Genomic DNA, 20,382 nt, shown 5'->3' on the forward strand with positions numbered 1-20,382 from the left:
CGAAAAATCAAAATTCACTCATTATCTACTCACCCCTATACCGCTGGAGGGTTTGGGTGTGAGTGTTTGAGTCCACAAAACACTTAATAATTAAATTTATTTTATTTGTGTAGCCCATATTCACAAATCAGTTTGCCTCATAGGGCCTAACATTCTGCAAAAGTTGTGACATCCTCTGTCTTTAACCCTTAACAAGGGTTAGGAAAAGCTACCCCCAAAAAACTAAGCATGGGAAAAAACGAAGAAATAAGTGACTTCAATGTAGGGGAAAGCAAATAAGTCAACGTTTTATCAATTTAAATCTAATTATAATTCAATTCTTGAATACATTTTCACTTTTGCAAATATTTTGATATTGGAGGTCTTGTTTTTACAGTTGTAGATATGTTTTCAGACTCACGTCTTATTTTTTCAGATACATTTATTGGAGACGATAGATGAAAATCACACATTTGAATTCCATACATCCATAACTTTTTTGTGTCATTTGTAGGGTTTAGATATCTGGCAATGTCCAGTGCAACAGATACATTTTCAGCCTTTAAAATACAACGACAAAGGCTCCAGTTACAAATACTGTGCAGGAACACCATGATCTGATGATTACATAGCATGGATGCTACAACTTTTTCCAAACTGAATATTTTAACTATTTAACAAACTAAAAAAAGATAAAACATTCCTCGAATCTAGACGAGGTTTAATTAGGTGAAATCCATTTTTTTAAGTATCCATCGAAAACCTTCACTTCCAAACTTCTGAATCATAATAGAAAACACACAGAAGAACTATGAATATATAAAAACAAACAATAAAACATTTGCACACTGCTGAACACTATAACAGTCATTGAACTACATAAAGATAAAACATTCCTCGAATCTAGACGAGGTTTAATTAGGTCCTGGTGAAATCCATTTTTTGTAGTATCCATCGAAATCGTTCACTTCCAAACTGCTGAATTATAATAGAAAACACACAGGGAAGAACTGTGAATATATAAAAACAAACAATAAAAAAACATTTACAAACTGCTGAACACTATAACTGAGTCAGTACAAGACTAGACTGGCGCCTTATCTGTAGTGGATCAAATTCCAGTAATCACAGCAGGTTTGGATGCATTATGACATCTGAAGGATTTTGCCCATCTGTGGTTTTTAAGATGACGACATAACATTTAGAGCCTTTGGTTTGTGCAATCTCATATGCCGTTCCAGACTGGAATTATTCGAAAACTGTTTTGTGCATATTCCACATTGGTTTTTCTTTGTGTGGCTTTGCAGGTGACGGACTAAATTTACTTTAGACACTAATCGTTTTCCACAGACTTCACAAATGTGGATTTTGTCTGCTTTGTGTGTTCGCACATGTGTCCTCAGTGTGTTCTTCGCGTAGGCTTTACAAGAATGAGGACCTGTGAGATTCCGACCGGCAGATGTCCGCGATGATTTCTTTATATTTAAACTTGAGAGGGGCCTTTTCACATTCTTCTTTGAACCGAGTGCCTTTAAACGGGAACAAACTGTTTGGCTCTTCGACTCTTCAGTATTGCAGCTGCTTCCATCCTTAGCGTCAGCACCACCTCCAAGGGTGTCCGGACCGTCTCCAGCAGGCTGCCATGTTTTACCAACCCAACTATCAGGCTGAGTGTCCAGAGGTGGAGGATGCCCCTGGCTGCTTTGCACACAGTTGATGTCACTCATATCTTGGATAAAACCGTCCACATAGATGATGCTGACGGGTGAATCTTGGTCATTTTCCGCCTTCAGACTTTGTCCTCTCACTTGACTCTCGCCTTTTGGTATCAGCTCCGGATGCTGAAACTCCAGTTGACTTACTGAGGATCACGGAAAAAATATATTCAGTCTTTTATGTCACAAACTTTTAAAAGGGCTGTGCATACTAACTACAGCAATGATCAGCAAGGTGAACCTGGAGATGATGGATATGTTTCTCCGCTCAAAGCAGGATGCAAGCCTAGCATACCTCACGCTATAATGACTATATATAGATGAACACTGGTGTTAATTAGTTAGAAAAAATTTTGTGGCTCAATTTTGTTAAATTACCTTGTGTCTACTTGATTCCCAAGGTAGCTGTGTATCATTCATATTCAAGCGAATATTAAAAACTGTTAGCAACTGAAGGGCATTAGACATATTGTGAACATACCTGCATCTTGGCTCTGCTGCAGTATATATATTGCATCCGCTGTAAAGTAAAAGGAAACAGAGGTCATACAATTAGGCAGTGGCAATAAAAATATAACATTATTATTAGTGTTGGCTGGAAAGCAGGTACTATTAAGATGACCTATATGTCATGTGAATGATGAGAAATTGCACATACCATGCTGTTTTGATAAGTGCGCCTCAAAGTTACTTTTCCGATGAATGATCTTTATGCAACATGGGCAGTGCCAGTGACTTCTTCCTTGGGCTTTCTCAGTGCAAAAACATGGCACCACAAATTTTTCTGAAAAGAGAGAAGCCTGTTAACCCCGAGTATACACCCTACATGGCTGTATGCCTTTCAAGAACATTTCCTTGCAATAAAAATCAGGCAGTATACTTGAAAATTTAGCACATGTGGTATTTCATTATATTGCACATTACATTGCCTCCAATTTTTTTGTTATTTTTTTTAATCAGTGGTTGGTTTAACCCCCAATTTAAGAGGGATTAATGCATCAATGAGATAATTTTTCAGTGAATTAGTGCTATGAGAAGCCAGCAGCAGCATCCAATAGGAAACAATAACACACCACCCTCATGTTCAAATAGCGTTTAAAAATGACAACAGTGAAACTGTACATAACAGTGGTTAAAATAAATTATGGTACAGAATTTATATCCATGATTGTGTGCTTCAACTTTCAGTCTTTTGATTTTATGCTAAGAGAACTTACCTGTGCCACCCTCAATAAAATGAACAGCGAATCGATAATGCCTCTTCATCAAATGTTTCTCAGTGGCCTGGACACTCTTGAGGCAGAGGGGACAATTGTCATTGGTTGCCAGCTTGAAAAAGTTGGCGTGTGAGGTGAAGAGACACTGCGTGTCTGGAAAAAAAAGATTACATGTAGATAATCAGATCAGTAATCAAGTAAACAGTATCATGTTTAACAATGAATACACTGATTTAACACATCACACTGGAGTCACTAGCAGTGGTCACAGAGTTCAACTTCATTTATGCGCAAGGTCAGATATGCATACGGAAACAGGTGGAGCCTTATGTCCGTACTCCAGTTAGAGCACGTCTTCTGAAAGCTTACAGATACGGACAAAACAAAGCAGTACCACGGGAAATTGTCAGGGGGCAGTGTAGCCAAGTGTTCAAGCCAGACGACCACAAGACACAAGGAGGAAAAATCCACATCGGTGGAACTTTTTGAGGAGAGTTGGTAAGAAACTACAGACATTCATATGTTACTTCGCCCAGAGCACAGGTACAAACAGTCGCGTTTGCCTCTTTCTTGAGAGATACATTATCAAAGCCTCCCCCACCATCAACACGTTTGTTGTTGTCAGAGACTCTCGAATCTGTGCTGCCCTCTAGTGGATGTATTGCTTAACAACCATGCCAATGTAAAGCTCACATTAAAGAAAGTGGGCAGTGACGGTCACATCATTTAAAATAGACATAGCTCTTCTCCTAAGTAAAGGCTGCATAAATTAGCCTTGAGTGGAGACAACTTCATTATCGTAATTTTATTTGCTCTACAAAGGAAGTGAATGCATTGATTTTAGTACTTATTGTTAAATGCAGTCTTACCAGCAGAATAGCAGGACGTTCTTTCAGCCGTTTGTGCATAACTTGAGTCTGAGGCTACCAGGCTGGCATCAGCAGTAGGAGTACTCTTGTTGGCATGACCTGCTGCAGAGAAAAGAACAGAACATAAAATAACAATATACGAAAATTATTTCAACTTTCTTTTGGCAGAAAGGGGCATGATTTAAAATTATTGCCATTATTCCTCTTGAGCAAGCTGGTGGCATCGCAGAAAACAGAGGAACATCGGCCTTTACTATCATTATGTACAACTTCTTTTTTAACCAGTGAATAACATTTTGATGAGCTTTAGGGCGGCTGTGGCGGAGGGGGAGAGCGGTCGTCCTCCAACCAGAAGGTCGACAGTTCGATCCCGGTCTTCCCTATCTGCATGCCGAAGCATCCTTGGACAAGAGGCTGAACCCGGAATTGCTCCTCACAGAAGAAAAGTGCTGCCAATACATGCACTGTATGAATGCATGTGTGAACGGGTGAATGGCAAAACTGTACTGTAAAGCGCTTTGAGTGGTCATTAAGACTAGAGAAGAGCTATATAAATACAAACCATTTACCATTACTTTACAGAGGAGAGGAGCTGAATGCATTGATTTTACTGAAGAGAATCGTGTTCAGAAAAGCAGTCTTACCATGAGCGGTGGAAGTTTTTGCGGCCGTTTGTGCAGAACTTGAATCTGAGGCTACTGGGATGGCAGCAGCAGTAGGTGTACTTTTGTTTGCATGACCTGATGTGGAGAAAAGAACAGTTCATAAAATAATAATATACCAAAAATCACTGCCATTTTCTTGTGGCAGAAAATTACATTGTTCAAATAATTGCCATTTTTCCTCTTGATGAAGCCGGTGGCATTGCAGAATACAGAGGAACATCAGCCTTTACTGTCATTGTGTACAACTCCTTTTTTAACCAATGAATAACATTTTGATGAGCTTTACACAGGAGCTGGATGCAATTATTTTACTGAAGAGAATCATGTTCCGAAAAGCAGTCTTACCATGAGCAGTGGAAGTTTTTTCGGCCGTTTGTGCAGAACTTGAATCCGAGGCAACCAGGATGGCAGCAGCGGAAAGAGTACCTTTGTTTACAAGACCTGCTGTGGAGAAAAGAACAGATCATAAAATCACACTGTAGAAACAAACACTGCCATTTTCTTGTGGCAGAAAATTCAACTGTCCAAAATTATTGCCATTTTTCCTCTTGAGGAAGCCGGTGGCATTGCAGAAAACAGAGGAACCTCAGCCTTTACTATCATTATGGACAACACTTTTTTAAACCAACGAATAACAGTTTGATGAGCTTTACACAGGAGCTGAATGCATTGGTTTTACTGAAGAGAAAAGTCTTAAGAAAAGAAGTCTTACCATGAGAAGTGGAAATCCTTTCAGCTGAGGCTACTGGGCTGGCAGCAGCAGGCGTACTTTTGATTGCGTGACCTGCTGCGAGAAAAGAACAGAACATAAGACGACACTTCACTAAAATCCTTGCCACTTTCTCATGACAGAAAATGGCATCGTTTTTCCTCTTGGGCAAGCCGAGGTCCTGACATTGGTGAGCTGTGGTCTTGTCAGCTGGCTACTGACTACAGTTGGCAGCTGCCAGCCCTCCGTTGTGGGGGACATGCCAGTAAGCAGCTGCCAGAGTTGAGTCACTGCTTTGAACATAGCAACCATTGTCCTTTCTAACGTGGAGTAACCATGCATTCAAGATATGTGTTTTAGACAAAATTTGTGGTATAACACACTTTGCTGAGCTTTTTTTCAGAGCAGTCATTTCTACTTGTGACTATAGGGGAAAAAATAAGGAGTTAATGATAACTCACACAAAACCAGGAGCCTGAAACATAAGCAACATAACTCAACACTTCTACTGGGACATGTCAAAACATCTTCTTCGAAAAGATCTACTGAAAGCTGAGACATCTTACTCGTATCTCCACATGTATCATCTTTTTATTGACACACACACACGTTTTATAGGTCGACGGGGTGACTGCTTACTGGAGTGAGCAGCATGAAATGTGTTGGTGATTTGTTAAATCATGTCTGCTACTGTCTCTCCTGAAAATTGCCCACCGCTTCGGCTTTACCACATCACAGGCAACAAGCTCACAGCTTCACTTCAACCGCACATTTGAAAGAATATCGAAGGGGTGCCACGGTGAAATGGGAGAGACATTATTTACCGTTTTACACTCAGGTGAAAACTTAGAATAAGGTGACCAACTTGAATATGCGCTGGTTTCCAGTGTTGAGCTGCTGATGTGTCTATTGTTTATGTTGTACAGGGTTTTGCTTTTACATATATTTGAGCACAATGCAGTGTCACTATGAAGCGGTGAATTAAAAGTGCTAAAATAGGTCTGGGCTTCACTGGTGTGCTACTGTTGTTTCAGATATTCCTCTGCTGACTGTAGATATATACTTATTTTACTGTTATACTTAACAAGCTGAAACTTAACAAACAGCAGCAGATAAACTGTTTATAATACTACGACTACTACGTGTAATAATATAGCATTTTATTTAGCATACATTGCAGCTCAATCGGCGGGCCAGGTCTATTAGCTGCAATTTAATATAAAAACAATCCTGATGGTGTTTTTACTCGTGTGTTTCACCTAAATTGTACGAATTGTTGTTTTCTTTACACTAGAATTGACCCTTTATATTGAAATACTCTATATTTACATCGGGAGCGGGTTCTCTCTACGGAGGCCGCCATGTTTAGTTTTTTTTACAGTAGACCAAACTGGACAAACTAAACGCGTTTTGAGTTTTTAAAGCTGCTTTGAAACATGCACTGGACTCCGCGGATCCTCCACATTCTCTCCGGAGGAGGAGGAGGAGGAGGTGCATGTGTGAACGCAGATGTCCGAGTGAGACGCTCCGCGGTTTCTACGGACTGTATCCGCCTGACCTCCTAGTGTAAAGTCCGTCGACATCTAGGAGCAGTCGATGGGTGAACACAGCAGGGATCCCCCGCTGGAGTCACACACCTCTTAACACGAGTGTAACCACATCTGGCATTAGCCTAAACTGCACTTGGGGGAGTTTCAATTGTTTTCTTCAAAGCTAACAGCATTTCAACTATCGTAGCTAAACAAGCTAGCAAACAGATTAGCCACACCAAGCTGGCGAAAAAAATGACATTACATATGAGTTAGCATTGTTAGCGTTGTTTGGAAGTTTACAGGTTAGTGTGCTGAACAACACGTAAGTGTCGTTGTGATGAACCGACCCTTTGTTTGCGGTAACTTGGACAGGAGCACCACATCCAGCAGGGAGCGGTAGCGGTTGTTTTCGTCCTTCAAGCGGGAGTTCTGCTCCTCGTATCCGGCCAATGTTTTCTCAAAGGCGCCTAGGACGTCAGAGACAGCCGTCTGCAGCCTCTCGGAGACAAACGACTTTAATTCTTCCATTTGACTCATGTTTTCAGCGTTAGTCTTCGTCTGGGACTCCACGTTCACCGGAACGATAAACATGTGGCATCGGCGGAAAAGGCGGAAGTGAGGAAGTCTGAGTGAAACTCCAATTTCCGTTTGGTGCTTTCAAAGTAAAGGCCCCCTGATTATTTTGATTAGGTTATTGTTGTGTGGGCAGCCAGGCAGGTTTATAAAAGAGCATATGAACAACATTTCACCCACATATTCTTTTATTTGACAGTGTATTTATTTTTGGCTTTGAAAGGAATGACAGTGAGAAAAAAATCATCAGATTAAGATTTACTTTAAAACTTGATTGTTTGATTTGATTTAATCACGCAAATGTTTTTTAATAAAATCAGTTAAAAAAAAATACAGATATGAAAATGTAATGCTGATATCAAACTATTTGTAAGATCCAAACATACAATACCAAAACAGAATAGACAATGAGTAGTAGGAACTATGTTATGTGCAGATTATTGATCCGTTAGAATGTCTATTGAGTGTAATTCTAAACTAATTCTAAACTTCCTCTTCTCATGGTAATTATAATTCTGTTCTGTTTCTGTTAAAGGTTCAGTGTGTAAGATTTAGATGAAAGGGATCTATTGGCTGAAATTGATAATAAAATAATCCTAGTGATGTTTTCACTAGAGTGTAAATCATCTAAAGTGTACGGAATGTTTTCTTTACCCTCCAATATATCCTTTATATTCAAATGCTTTATATTTACATTGGGAGTGGATCCTCCCTACGGAGGCCGCCATGTTTTTTACAGTAGCCCAAACTGGACACAGTAAACACCTTTTGAGTTTTTATGACAACTGAAGGCTACCACAGGTTCTCTCTCATGTTTGGAAGGGGAGGGTGAGGTGAGGGGTGTTCAGCTGCAACATGCAACTTCACCACTACATGTCACAAAATTCTACACACTGAATCTTTAACTTTCTTTACTGGGACAACAAGCCATCATTAGATTAATCTGAAATATGCACCAAAATAATGTGAACAAACGATGAGAAAGCTGCCACGGGGGAACTGTAACAGCATGTCCTCAGTATGTTTTCACATGTTCCTGTGATCCTGAGGGGAGCACAGAGTAAAATCTCGTGCATTTCCTGGAGGAGGGGTCGCAGGTGGACCCATATGGACAGCAGTGCAGACCATCTGAGCAACACCGGCCCTGAAATCAACACAATGATGTTACAAAACAAACTAGATGAGTAAATGAATGCATTAAACAGTGATAAGCAGGCGCTAGTTGTGACTTTTATAGTGTGGTGGGTATAATTATGTGCTTTATACCCCACCTACCCAAAATGCTCACTGTCACATCTGTGTCGCTGTCTCTTTTATTATGTGATCAAAAGAATATAATGTGATAACAAAATAAATATATATATATACATACATAGGTCACACCAAATCAAATTTTATTTAACAGTTGCACAAAATGCACAATCCATACCAGTGGGTGGGGGCAGCAGGTCCACTGGCCTTTGGATCCTTTGCAGCAAGTCATCCCGTCTGAGCAGTAAGATTTGGAATCACAGCGAACCACTCCAGCCTTGGGGGACCTGTCACTGGCCTCGGTTAGAGCTGTCATAGGTGTCTGAAATATAAATACAAACAGATTATTATACTCTATTATATAAATATGAAGGAGTTCACAAGTGTGCTGCTCTGGCGACCTGGCCAGCTTGTACCCCACCTCTCGCCCAATGTCAGCTGGGATTAGCTCCAACTCCCCCCGCGATCCTCAAAGGGATCAATGGTATGGAATCTATACCAGTGATCCTTTTGAGGATCTACAGTATACTATCGATAATGGATGGAGGAAATTAACAAGCACCAAAAAAAGTTAAATCAGTAACTAGAGTAGATTTCTAGAGTCGTGTTTCTGGCCTACCTTTCTAATGTAAGACCAATATTGACTTTAGCTCTTTATTTGCTCTGTTTTGCAGTTTATTCCACTCCTAAAACCGCAAATATCTGTTTTTTACATGATATAACACATCAAGTTTAAACTTAACGAAAATAGAAATTTGTAGATTTTAATTAAAGCTTAAATTTGTTATTTTAACCTTCAAAAAGATTTAGTGTTTCAAGCTTTCTTTCAGTGGATGATGAATGAAAAAATCAATCCCAGGATAGGCTGCATACACAGAATGTGACGAATAGTGTGATGTGTCCCACCTGCTGAAAGCTGACCTCATCGTCTGGAGGTGAAATGAGAGAGGCGGGGACTGACGACAGAGCTTGTCTGGGGGTGAAAGGATATCTCAGGCCCTCCCTCACACAGTGGGTGTAAGTGACGTCACAGTCAAAGCCATATGGGCAACAGTGGTAGCCATCCAGACAGCAGCGGCCCTGTAAGCCACATATTATGTACAACAATGAATACAGTGTAGAACCATTACTCCATAGAGATGTCTGTTTGGAGAGTTATTCAAAAACTGGAGTTGCAAGTTAATGTTGCATCAGTGTAGTTTCAGTGTGTAAATCAACTCACAGGAAAGTAAGGGCAACAGAACCAGACACCTGTGGGGTGTCTGCAGCAGGTAGTGCGATCTGGACAAGTGTGGTAGCCGTCGCAATAGACGACTGAGCTCTTTGATGCCTCTGGGACGTGGTTGTTTGTGAGCTCCTGCAGGGGAGAAACAGGTAGAACAAGAGAGGCCGGTTCCTCTGCAGCCTCCTTCTTCCTCATGGGTATCTTCATCCACGGCTGGCCCTGTTGCTCACACATCTGGGCGGCCAGGTCACAACTATAGCCCGAGGGACAGCAGTGAATCAGGTCTGTGCAGCACACGGCCTGGAGACACACATGAGAGAATTAGAAAGAATTAAGAATTAAAAAGGTTATGTTATTGTTGTGTTATTAAGGATGCAGCGCGGGTCGTGGAAGAACCCGTTAAATCTGAGTTCAGATTTAGGAAACCTTCTTTTAAACTTTTTTTAACATTGCGAGATATTGCATTTGCCAACCTTTTCCTTGATTTCTCACAGAATAAAAACAAAATCGGGGATGTTTCGGGGACTGATATCTTTGAGTCCAAATTGGTGCAGATCCAAACAACAATTTAAAGAGCAACCTGAAAGTTACATCTTTTTTTTTTTACCAAATCAGTCTTGTTTGAAAATGAGCATTTAAAAGGTTGATTGATTTCACAGCATATTAGGGGAACATTTTTGAGCAAACAGAAGTGAATTTCAGCAAAGCTTCAACAATTTTTTCCCAGGATTGTGTCATATTATGTCATAAAAAGGGAGTCTTCTCTACCGCGATATGTTTAGTAGTAGTTAGTCACATGTCTGAGCAGTTGTGTTCGAGGAAGTTGGAGTTTCTATAGTTTTACACATTGCATTTCGCCCCTTGTGATCCTGCTGAATTATAGTGTTTGTGCAGGCTTTCCTAGATATTGATTCACTGATATCTAAACCCTTGTAAGTCAGGTCTAGTGAATCTAAATGTGGTTTCATATGAAGACTCTTGGGTCTTGGCGGAGGTATGCACCCTACTGACTCCCATTCTACTTGGCAGTTCCTTCGCGGGTGATTAATCAGACTTACATTTGGATAAGGACAGCAGCTATAGCCATTTGTAGTCATACAGCAGGTGTTGTCATCCTTGCAGACTGTCCCGTCAGGACAGGTGATGTCGCAGGACGCAAAGTCCCACACAAACACCCCCATTAACAGCCACACACTGATCCTCAGCATCTGCAGAAGAGAGTAGAAGCAGAGGTAAATCTGATACATGCATGTGCAGTGTCAGGATAAAAATCACCAGCCTAAATTTACTGTAAAATTAGGCTGAAATTACTGTAAATCATGACCCACCATTTTCTTCACTTGTACTTTCACTTTTGTTTCAGCCTGTAGTAAAAAGCGTCCTGTTTTCCAGAGCTGCCTCAGTGAACACAGAGAAGCAGCAGGTCTGAGAGTTAATGAAAAAACTACAAAGCAACTATATTCTGGTCATAGAAATAAACATCTCAATGCACATTCACTGATTTGTTTTTTTAAATCACTTACCGTCAGCCAGTGAAGTTATTCGACTCCTTCCTGTACTGTACTCACACTTCCTTAAACTGAACAACAGGAATACCAGTCTTTATATGGAAGGTTGGTCCCTCCCACTGAATAAAATCTGACAGCTGAACTCAAACGTATCACGCCGCTTGGGTCCTGTGACTGTCAGAGATGAGGACAGTCAAGCGTTTCAGTTCATACTGACCACACCTAGACTTTTACACGAGGATTTGAATAATCATTGTTGCAAGACACCCACACTCCCACTCACACACTCACTTCGAAGATGAATCACAACCCCACATTGCCCTTTGCTATCATTACATTGTTCAGTCACAAGACCTGCCTGTAAAACCTCACACTAACAAACTGGTGATACCTGGCACGGATTATTATTTAGACTCAGTTTTCCTGAACTTTACTTTAAATTGACTTAAGAAAAGAATTATCTAATATATATCTTTGACAATAAAAACTTCATTCATAGAGAACATTTCAGCACAAAGTACAAAGTGCTACACAACAGAAATCAAATGGTTACGTTGAGAAAAAAAGTACATATATAATGATGGTAATAATAACAATGACACCCTGGCACCTTAAGTCAAATCAGAAATGTGCCTTCCAAAGGAAGTACGATTTTAGCTGAGACTTTAAGAGGACACGGTCTCAGACAGCCTCATTTCCTCAGGCGATTCACTCCTGAGCCTTGGGGCCCTGAAGACACGCTTTAAGTTTCTCCTTTTTCTAAAGCTTTTACAAATGATTGACAATGGCTCTTGATATCTTGTGTGCCCGACTAATCTTAGTTATCTATTACAACACATCTTGATGGGAGTTTTTTCTCTCCTAATGTTCAATAGTTTTATCCTCAGTTTTTTGTAACATTGAAATAAAAGTGCGTGTGTTTTGTTATTATCCATCTTGTATAATAATAATATGAAAAGGGCAATTCTGCATAAAAAGTGCCTTTGCTTTTCAATACTTGAAGTGTACTTTCATAATCCCCCAGCATTTAATCTAAAGAGAGAACCGTTTCCCTCCATTGAATAGACAATACAAATCTTTAAACTGTAACAAAAGAGGAAATGTACGGAGACATAGTAAAATACAGATGTGTTGCTCTAGTGCTTGTTGATATTAAAACCAAACTGGGTCTATGAGCCTCATCAAGTCATAAAGCTATAAAAATCGATTTATCAAATCATTTATCAATGAAGGAAGCGCAAAAGAAGATGGAGAAATAACAGCAACAAAGGCTAAAACAACACTTTATTCATTGCCATTGTTTATACATTTACACTTCAGTGTAACAACCCATCTAACGGAACAGTCCTCCCTTGTATAAATATTGTGACTGTGCAGCTCACATTTCTTATCACAGGTCCAACTTCAATATGAGGCTGGCGAGAGACAACAGGTGATCAGTTCTGCATGCATAACACAGGCACAAGCGTATCAAACTCATGTAGCAACAAGAAATGTCAGATCTCAGGTGAGAAGCAGAGGGCGTGAACTCCTAAGAGGGGCCAGCACACTGAAGACGAAAGCCAGTGCCAGCCACACAAATCTCAGAGCTGAGGGGTTGGAAAGAAGTGGGATTCACTTCAGTTCGGTCGTCGACTGTAACTCAAAGAACAACCATCTACGAGAAGCATGGCGATAAAAGTAAACCAAAGATATGAACCGGTAGTTGCCACTTTGAGGGACCGGTGGGTCGCCGTCGTTTACCCCCCAGCATTCCATGTCTGTAGGTCTCCTTGATCAGATGCGATGACCTAGGCAGGAGGGGAGTTTTTGGCGGTCAGGGCATAAATAACACTACTAGTGACCAGCCGGGAGACGGTGAGAACGGTAAAGCCACAGTTATTAGTCGAGCTCCAGGTCCGACTGAGGTGCTGCCTTCTTTTTCTTTTTTCTGCCATGTTTCTTGTGCTTCTTTTTCCTCTTCTTCTTGGATTTGTCCTGAACACACAAAACAATTAAGCACAAGGCGTTTTCTTTTGCAAACAGCATCCACTTCACAGCTGGATCAACAACACTGGTCGGTTATACTGTAGTGAATTTATGGTAGAGTAGACAGACTATGCTTACAGACATGCACTGAATTCAAAAATATTCTCCTGAAATTTCTCGCTGCATGTGAGAACTCAAGTCAGCTGCTGCGAACATTTTCCAGAATTTCTCCGGCCAGCCCCCCAGTAAAAACTCTGGATTATGTCCGAATGAGCCAATGCGAGAACACAGCAGGAGATCCTCAAGAGGAATTATCTTGAGCGTCTGGGCATGTTGATGAAGTTTAACACAACAGACGCAAAACCGGAAACATAATACAATAATTTCAGGATGAAAAAGAGGCGTCGTACATGTAGAAGACGCTGACAAAGATGTCAACTTGGAAAGACAAGATTCGATAGCTGTTGGTGATAAGGGACGATGCCGGTCAATGTGCTTTAAACAAAAAAGATTTCTGTGTTTTTGCAAATGTGTCTGGCCGGAGAATCTCCTGCTGCGTTGTTAATGTGTGACATTCAAACTCCGGAGGAAGACCGGAACTCGTTGTACGGACATTTTCTGGAGTTCATGTCTGAAAACGGCTGCAAAGGCACAATGATTTCTCCTCAACAGCTTTATTTGGACGTTTTATTGCAATTAACTCTAAACAATTGAAATTCTTCCATCCCAGCTATTAATCATTGCTACAGTCATCCGATAAAATCAATATCCTATCTGTATTTGATCAAGCTTAAATCTTGTTTGTACACTAGAATGGAAATTAAATAAATTGCTCACTGTGATTTTGTCTCTTTCCTCGCTACTTCTCTTTTTCTTCTTGGCTTCAGCCTGTGGTTGGGAAAAGTTTAAAACGAGACCATAAAAATCCCATTTCATGCAACTGTATTTCACAATACTGGTATTGCCACAGATATATTCATCAGCAAAAGTTGTTAGGTTTACAACAGACTTGTACACCTGACCAAACTCAAAATGTCAAATGTTTCTGGACGAGATATGACTTCTTCTCAGTTGTTGAGCAAAACTAGGAAGCATCTCATATTCATGGTCAATTGCCTTTCTAAATCAGCAGCAGTTTCTTTTTCCAGGTGGAAACTTTGACGAGATAAAATTGATATCCTGCAAATTGATCCAGAAATCTCTTACAGTCTTTCTGATTTCACTTCAACCTTAGCAGGTGCATTTGTGAGGAACCTTGGAAGTGCGGCGTTGTCTGCGTTTGTTTTGAATGATCGGTTCCCAAGTCCCAAACCTTTCTCTGTACATGTGATAGAGTGAGTAAGAGTGTGGGGAGGAATACAACTGAAACCGTACTCGGGTTATTGCGTAAATGAGCAGTGCACTAGATGCTAACCACAGACAGTAGTTTCTTGCAACAGAGTAAACCAGAGGTTAATCGCACTTTCACATCAGTCGGCAGTATAAACAAACGTGATTGGCCAATGGGCTTAAATGGTCTATGATAATATTTGGTTTTTATTTAATACCAAATCGACTAAAATATAAAGCATCTCGTAGACTCAAACTTAACTATACAGTGTGTAGTATTCCTTTAAATAAATAATTGCGGTATGAATTTGATTAAATGAGATGAAAGGAAGGAATACTTTCTGTTGTAATAAGGAGAAATTAGATGAAAAACAGGAACATAGAAGAGGAAGGCCCAATGATGGATCATCTAATTTCACTCTGCATTTGACTGATTTATTAATCGCAACAGGAACTTCTGGTCTACACATTATAGAGGCAGGTAGAGAAAGAAACGCTATGTTGAATTTTTCCAACATTTTATTGCATATCACATACATATAATAAACCTTATATGAATAATACTTACTGCCTCTTCCCCCTCAGACTCCGCAGAGGACTCTGAAGACGAGTCTTTATAACTTCGCTCTACCTTCCTTCTTCGCCTGCGGCTCTTGTCATCCTGATTTTAAATAAGAAATGCAACGACTTTAAATTCCAAAGCTAAAACGTATCTGTGGAAATAAACACATGGACAGCAGAACTATTTCCATCAAAAAGTTAGTTACTATACAAGTCTAAATTACCTTGTCTTTGTCCCCTTCTTCCTTGATTCTTTTCTTTTTCTTCTTGGAAAAAAAAACATTTAGATCATCCTTATAAATTTTTTGTATCAGTAACTCTATTGCTCAATTGTTTGCTATAATTTTAAAGCACATTTAAAAATAACAGTAATTGATCCAAATGAATGTGACTTTACTTAATGGTTTTACTACCAGAAAATACTGGATTTCTAAAACAAGGGAAGCTATAAGAAAGAGGAACCTTGATGTCAGCATCTGATTCTTCCTCTGAGCTGTCCGAAGCTCTCCTGGCTGTCGGCTTCTTTCTCTTCCGTTTTTTCTTCACACTCTTCTTTTCATCCTGTAAACAGAAATGAAATCGGTTTAATGCTGCAATTTGTGGAAGACAAAGCTGTGATGTTGAGCCACAGAGCAGGACTGCTCGAAGAGGAGATTAGCCTTTTTAAATCTGATCAGTTTGTATTTAAAAAGGGCCAATATATTACACCTTTCTAGGATTTAATTTGAGGTATTTGTATGCCCAAGATGATATATCAGTGGTTTTAAGTCAAAGAAACTGCTGCAAGGTGCATTTCTAAACATCAACCAATTTGCTCACACCACCGCTCTTCTTTTCAAATCCCTATTCCTCACATTAACCTACAACTGAGCAGTCAACAGTTTATTTGATCAGTCAGTATTGTGCCATCAAACAGAGCAGCTTTGGGTATTAAATGACAACTTGTTTTTTGTCTTTATTCACAGGAACGATGTCTCTAAATCACAAAATCCAAAACATTTCATTTTCTCTATCTGAACCCATTAAAATAAATATAGAAATTCCTTCGAGGTGTCGCTGAGATATCACGTTCATGATAGTGGGACAGATCAGGACATCCCTAAGTTTGGTACTACTTACCTCATCTTCAGATTCGGAGACAGAACTGCTGGAGGAATCAGAACTCGATGAAGAAGAGGAAGATGAAGAATGCTTGACCAAAACACAATGAAAGCAGGGTTCATTAGACTTGAGGTTATTTGCTTCTTTGAAATTGGAACATTACATTGGCAGGATTCAACTGAAGACCATTTCAAAGAACAACAATATGTGTGTTGGATGGTAAAATGGCAGAGTTGGCTATCGAAATAGTGGAGGTCTCTCCTCACCCTGTTGGATTTCTTCTTCTCTTTCTTCTTTTTCTAAAGACAAATAAACACAAAAGTATGTAAAGACAAGTTTTAAGAGTGAAATCATTCAAATGTCAGGTGACATTTTTTAATACCATACCTCTTTTTTCTCTTTCTTCTCCTCCTTTTCCTTGTCCATCATCTTTTTCTCTTTCTCCTTGTCAATACCAGCCAACAACTTCTCTCGATTTTTTGCGAGTTCTTTTTTCCATTTCTAGATAAAGAAAACATTAACAATTTAAAAATATATATATTCTTCCACAGTGAACTATAGTGATTATTAATAGTCAATATGTCAAGTGATAAAAACATACCACGTTCATTTTATCCTCAAAGTCAGCCAGGGCTCGAGAGCCCTTCTTCTTCTTTTCTAACTGCTCCTTTAACTCTTCCCTAAAGAAAATGAATCAGACGGAATACAAGTTAATGTGTTAGTTTTTCATGTCAACATTTCACTGGCTGCTTCTCAGTTGAATTTTTGTCTCATGCAATGTTCAAAAATTATATGACTTAATAAAAGAAATTTGAAACTAATTTTTCAAGAGATCAGAGTAAACGAAGATTCTTGTGTTTTCCTATTTGTACTTTGTCCCTTTGATATAGAATTGAAAACATTGTACTTTCCCCCCTCGCAATGGCAAATAATGCATTAAAATTTGCCTCCATGTGGCTCATATTGCAGATATTTTCACAAAGGCGATCCAATCATCTGAACTGTATCTGATATGACAATTTACATGCAAGGATTAAGAAAATGCGAGGAAAATGTCGCGTCATATTTTCACTTTTGTTACCAAAGAGCAAATGTTTGCCACTGGGAAGGTCTGTCCGCGACTCACCATGTTGGTCGAGGTCTGCTCAGATAATCCTGGATGCTTGGTCCAGCGTTCTGTACCGGCCCCCTGGCTCGTGCAGCAGCAATGGGGTTAATATAAGCCTGGCACACCAAACAGAGGAAAGCATGTTACACACTTCTTATGGCGTTAAATGAAATACAATCTACATTAGGCACCAAGATCAAACAGTATAATGTCATAATACATCCATATAACGAGGATCAAATGTTATGAACATGTGTTTAAAGTAGGGCAAATAAAAACTGATGCATTTAATATCAAAAAGGATTAATTCATGCTCTAGAGCAAATATTAAATTGACCACAGCAGATTTAGTTAAATGAAGCTTATTCACTTTCAATGGAGATAAAAATACTTCATCTTAATATTTTGGGGCCTTCTTTTAAAACCGTAAATAATGAAAGAAAAACACATGTGCAACGAAAACAAGGTGTTAACGTGGCAACTCGCTGCCGCAAAACCACTGGGCTAATATCACACATTGGCTCCCTAGCATTAGCTTCTCTTGTCGTTAGGCTCTTGTTTTAAATCACACTGCGGTGATCGGGTTTGCATCATAGACTGTAAATAAAGAGGTTTGTGTGCGGCTCTGCAGAACAACACTGTGCGCAGCGTCACCACGTCAAAACACTGAGCTAAAGCTAGCATCTACTGCTAGTGCAGCGCCACTGCTGCTAGGTGCCGCTAATGCTTTACTCCAACATGCAACGTGACAGTTAAAACCTGCATTAACTTGCATCGATCGAAAAACATTTGACCGCATTTGCGAAAGAGTTGTTTTTTTTTAACGCAAGGTTTAAATGTGCACCGACTAGGCCCAACACAAGAACACAAGGCTGGCGTACACGTTAGCCGCTGCGCTAACGCTGCTTTTGATTAGCTTAGTATGCTCACCGAACGTGCTGAGCTTGCGGGTAATTTAGTGACTGAACTCACCACTCGATTGTCTCTCTTGCCCATGTCAGGTCAGTGCGGAGGAGACGTGTCCAACAGAGAGACAGACATTAGTGTTACCTTGCTAACATTGACGTAGCCACATAAGGCTCTATGTTTATTTCTCTTCTTCGGCTGCTCCTGCTGCTTCCACTTCTTCTTCTGGGGAGTTCTCCACCGGCGAACATCTCACGTATCGCTCTACTGCCACCCTCTGGGCACGGTTGTCACTGAAACAATTTAATTGAAAAATGTAAATGTATTTTAACTATAAATTTATTATAACACGTTTCATACTATATACAATCATTATTGTTGTTAATATTATTAACAATAATATTAACAAATAAATAGCAAGCATTTTAAACAAATGATAGATTTGAGATTGTATTTAGCACAGATTAAAATAATACATGAAATAATATTATACAGTGGGGAGGCAAAAACCCAGTTGGCTTAATTTGAAGCTTCTACCTAAATATTGTTAAAATGTCAAGAAATTAGAAATACAAATTTGACGTACAGAAAACAATAAGACTACCTATGAGAGTCAGCAAATTAATTATCATGTAGTGTTGTAGTGACATTTAAAACAATGTTATTTTAACATTATAAATTACATGAATGGTCAGAAGAGGTTTTTGTTAAAACCAAAATGGAGAACGAACAGTCTCATCGAGTTTTACCATCCAGAGCACTGGACCACCTCTAGTGGTAGAAACCAAACACTTCCACTCAGTTCCAGAGTGAAATATAAAGTGTCCTCTTCTGTCTTTGAATGCGTTTTCTTGTTGTGCAGCCCTTTGTATTTTAACAATTTGTTTTCTTGTTGTGCAGCATTTTATAATTTGTGTTGAAAAGTGGTATATAAATAAAGTTGTTATTCCTATCTGTGTGATCTGGAAGAGGTCAAAAATGAAATGCACTTTTTGTTATATTGTTGATTATAACCTACACACAGGCTTCTCAGTAAACTGCCTGCAGAAGGTCTTGAACTGTTTTTTCTATTTCTGATCAATGTGGACATCAGTTCTCGTTTACTCACCATGGTTCAATTAGCTGACAGCACAGAAAGCGCTTTACGTTTGATGCGTTAAAGGCGCAGTCAATGTCAAAGTTATGTTTCATGTGTTTAATGTCTACAGAGAAAGATTGTGCTCTAATTTATAAGCGACAGTCCAACATGTATGAAGGTGCATCTGTTCTTTTGCTGTGACTGCATGACGGCATGACTTACAGTTACAAGTTGCTGCATCTGGTGTACACATCCCAAAAATAAATGCATTTGAACGATTATCAAGCTTATAAACGAGTCGACAACCTTCGTAAAAAGCTGCTTTTTATTCAACTGGTGCAACACAATAATAAGACACCAATGCCTGCATTCATACATAAGTATAATGCCATGATTGTGGTGTTCCTAGTCTCAAATTTAATGTGTTAAAAACAAATGTGACACAGGAACTTGTGTGTTTGTGTGTGTGAGAGATGCGAGTTCATGTGGTGGATCAAGACACGTCGGTTTCAAACACAGCGAACGTTTTTCAAAGCTCAACAGTGGACTTCAGTTGTGTGTTATCAATACGAGACTGAAATGTTATTACAAGCTGATTAACTCACGAGGAAAGCTTTACAGTGATTGTATCAAGTGTAATGAGACGAAGGAAACCTGTTTGTATTGTAAACCTCTACGCCTAAAGTATTTGGAGCTCTCATTGCATTGTACGCACCACTGACACCAGATATGAGTCTTTATCAAATAGAAAAATTCACACAGTGCTTAAGTCAAAGCAGACAGTTATACATGGATCTACATCGTGTTCGCCATCTAACAATTAAAACGGTTTCTGGCATAAAACAGTTCATACAGGCAGTTATCTTCAGACAGTAATGACTACAGTAACATATATCTGATAAAACAGGAATGACAGTAGACGACCATCGTGGTGGAGGAACAGTTTGAAAAAAAGAAAAACCTGAAGGATGATGAAGGTGATGTGGTCAGTTAGTAGCCCGAGGATGTGCAAACTGTGTCCGAGAGATTCGGACGTCCATAACAAGAACCTGAGAAAGTTAAAGGGGTGTATGTGTGTCTGTGTGTGT

General features: G+C 39.5%; 3 protein-coding genes across 12 annotated transcripts; all 3 read right to left on the reverse strand.

The window, feature by feature from the left end:
- Positions 1 to 403: 403 nt before the first annotated feature.
- On the reverse strand, positions 404 to 7,326 carry LOC117770875 (zinc finger protein 282-like). 5 transcript variants are annotated; one of them, XM_034600669.1, is made up of 9 exons: positions 7,034 to 7,326; positions 5,158 to 5,229; positions 4,791 to 4,889; positions 4,425 to 4,520; positions 3,781 to 3,879; positions 2,912 to 3,064; positions 2,353 to 2,478; positions 2,176 to 2,214; positions 404 to 1,840 (listed from the first exon to the last, which is right to left on the reverse strand). In XM_034600669.1, the coding sequence occupies exons 1-9, from the start codon at positions 7,275 to 7,277 to the stop codon at positions 1,161 to 1,163; spliced, it is 1,608 nt and encodes a 535-aa protein (XP_034456560.1). In that variant the 5' UTR covers positions 7,278 to 7,326; the 3' UTR covers positions 404 to 1,160. The 5 variants fall into 5 exon arrangements, with proteins under 5 accessions (XP_034456560.1, XP_034456559.1, XP_034456557.1 ...); XM_034600668.1 differs by having other exon boundaries at positions 3,781 to 3,882; XM_034600666.1 differs by having other exon boundaries at positions 3,781 to 3,882; positions 4,425 to 4,523.
- An 812-nt stretch (positions 7,327 to 8,138) lies between these two features.
- LOC117770879 (progranulin-like) lies at positions 8,139 to 11,415 on the reverse strand. Of its 2 annotated transcripts, XM_034600674.1 has the most exons (7): positions 11,259 to 11,338; positions 11,064 to 11,129; positions 10,794 to 10,943; positions 9,733 to 10,035; positions 9,417 to 9,590; positions 8,689 to 8,832; positions 8,139 to 8,403 (listed from the first exon to the last, which is right to left on the reverse strand). In XM_034600674.1, the coding sequence occupies exons 2-7, from the start codon at positions 11,064 to 11,066 to the stop codon at positions 8,275 to 8,277; spliced, it is 903 nt and encodes a 300-aa protein (XP_034456565.1). In that variant the 5' UTR covers positions 11,067 to 11,129; positions 11,259 to 11,338; the 3' UTR covers positions 8,139 to 8,274. The 2 variants fall into 2 exon arrangements, with proteins under 2 accessions (XP_034456565.1, XP_034456568.1); XM_034600677.1 differs by lacking the exon at positions 11,064 to 11,129 and having other exon boundaries at positions 11,259 to 11,415.
- Positions 11,416 to 12,510: 1,095 nt separating this feature from the next.
- fam133b (family with sequence similarity 133 member B) lies at positions 12,511 to 18,449 on the reverse strand. 5 transcript variants are annotated; one of them, XM_034599943.1, is made up of 11 exons: positions 18,283 to 18,449; positions 17,329 to 17,426; positions 16,804 to 16,882; positions 16,590 to 16,703; positions 16,469 to 16,501; positions 16,221 to 16,292; positions 15,564 to 15,662; positions 15,326 to 15,367; positions 15,109 to 15,201; positions 14,049 to 14,099; positions 12,511 to 13,220 (listed from the first exon to the last, which is right to left on the reverse strand). In XM_034599943.1, the coding sequence occupies exons 1-11, from the start codon at positions 18,304 to 18,306 to the stop codon at positions 13,125 to 13,127; spliced, it is 801 nt and encodes a 266-aa protein (XP_034455834.1). In that variant the 5' UTR covers positions 18,307 to 18,449; the 3' UTR covers positions 12,511 to 13,124. The 5 variants fall into 5 exon arrangements, with proteins under 5 accessions (XP_034455834.1, XP_034455835.1, XP_034455832.1 ...); XM_034599944.1 differs by having other exon boundaries at positions 15,326 to 15,364; positions 18,283 to 18,448; XM_034599941.1 differs by lacking the exon at positions 12,511 to 13,220 and adding an exon at positions 13,726 to 13,862 and having other exon boundaries at positions 13,996 to 14,099.
- Between the last annotated feature and the right edge of the window lie 1,933 nt (positions 18,450 to 20,382).

This window comes from Hippoglossus hippoglossus, chromosome 11 (genome assembly GCF_009819705.1).
Source record: "Hippoglossus hippoglossus isolate fHipHip1 chromosome 11, fHipHip1.pri, whole genome shotgun sequence".
Lineage (NCBI taxonomy): Eukaryota > Metazoa > Chordata > Actinopteri > Pleuronectiformes > Pleuronectidae > Hippoglossus > Hippoglossus hippoglossus.

Coding starts and splice junctions, on each gene's coding strand:
- LOC117770875 (XM_034600666.1), bottom strand. CDS start 7,277: ATGTTTATCGTTCCGGTGAACGTGGAGTCCCAGACGAAGACTAACGCT. Junction 3,883..4,424: donor AAAAACTTCCACCGCTCATG/GTAAGACTGCTT, acceptor TTTTCTCTGCAG/CAGGTCATGCCAACAAGAGT. Junction 3,065..3,780: donor AACGTCCTGCTATTCTGCTG/GTAAGACTGCAT, acceptor TTTTTTTTCCAG/ACACGCAGTGTCTCTTCACC.
- LOC117770879 (XM_034600674.1), bottom strand. Junction 9,591..9,732: donor TCTGTTGCCCTTACTTTCCT/GTGAGTTGATTT, acceptor TGTGGCTTACAG/GGCCGCTGCTGTCTGGATGG. Junction 8,833..9,416: donor ATGAGGTCAGCTTTCAGCAG/GTGGGACACATC, acceptor TTTATATTTCAG/ACACCTATGACAGCTCTAAC.
- fam133b (XM_034599941.1), bottom strand. CDS start 18,306: ATGGGCAAGAGAGACAATCGAGTG. Junction 15,663..16,220: donor TCTCCGAATCTGAAGATGAG/GTAAGTAGTACC, acceptor TTCTGTTTACAG/GATGAAAAGAAGAGTGTGAA. Junction 15,368..15,563: donor AATCAGATGCTGACATCAAG/GTTCCTCTTTCT, acceptor TTTTTTTCCAAG/AAGAAAAAGAAAAGAATCAA.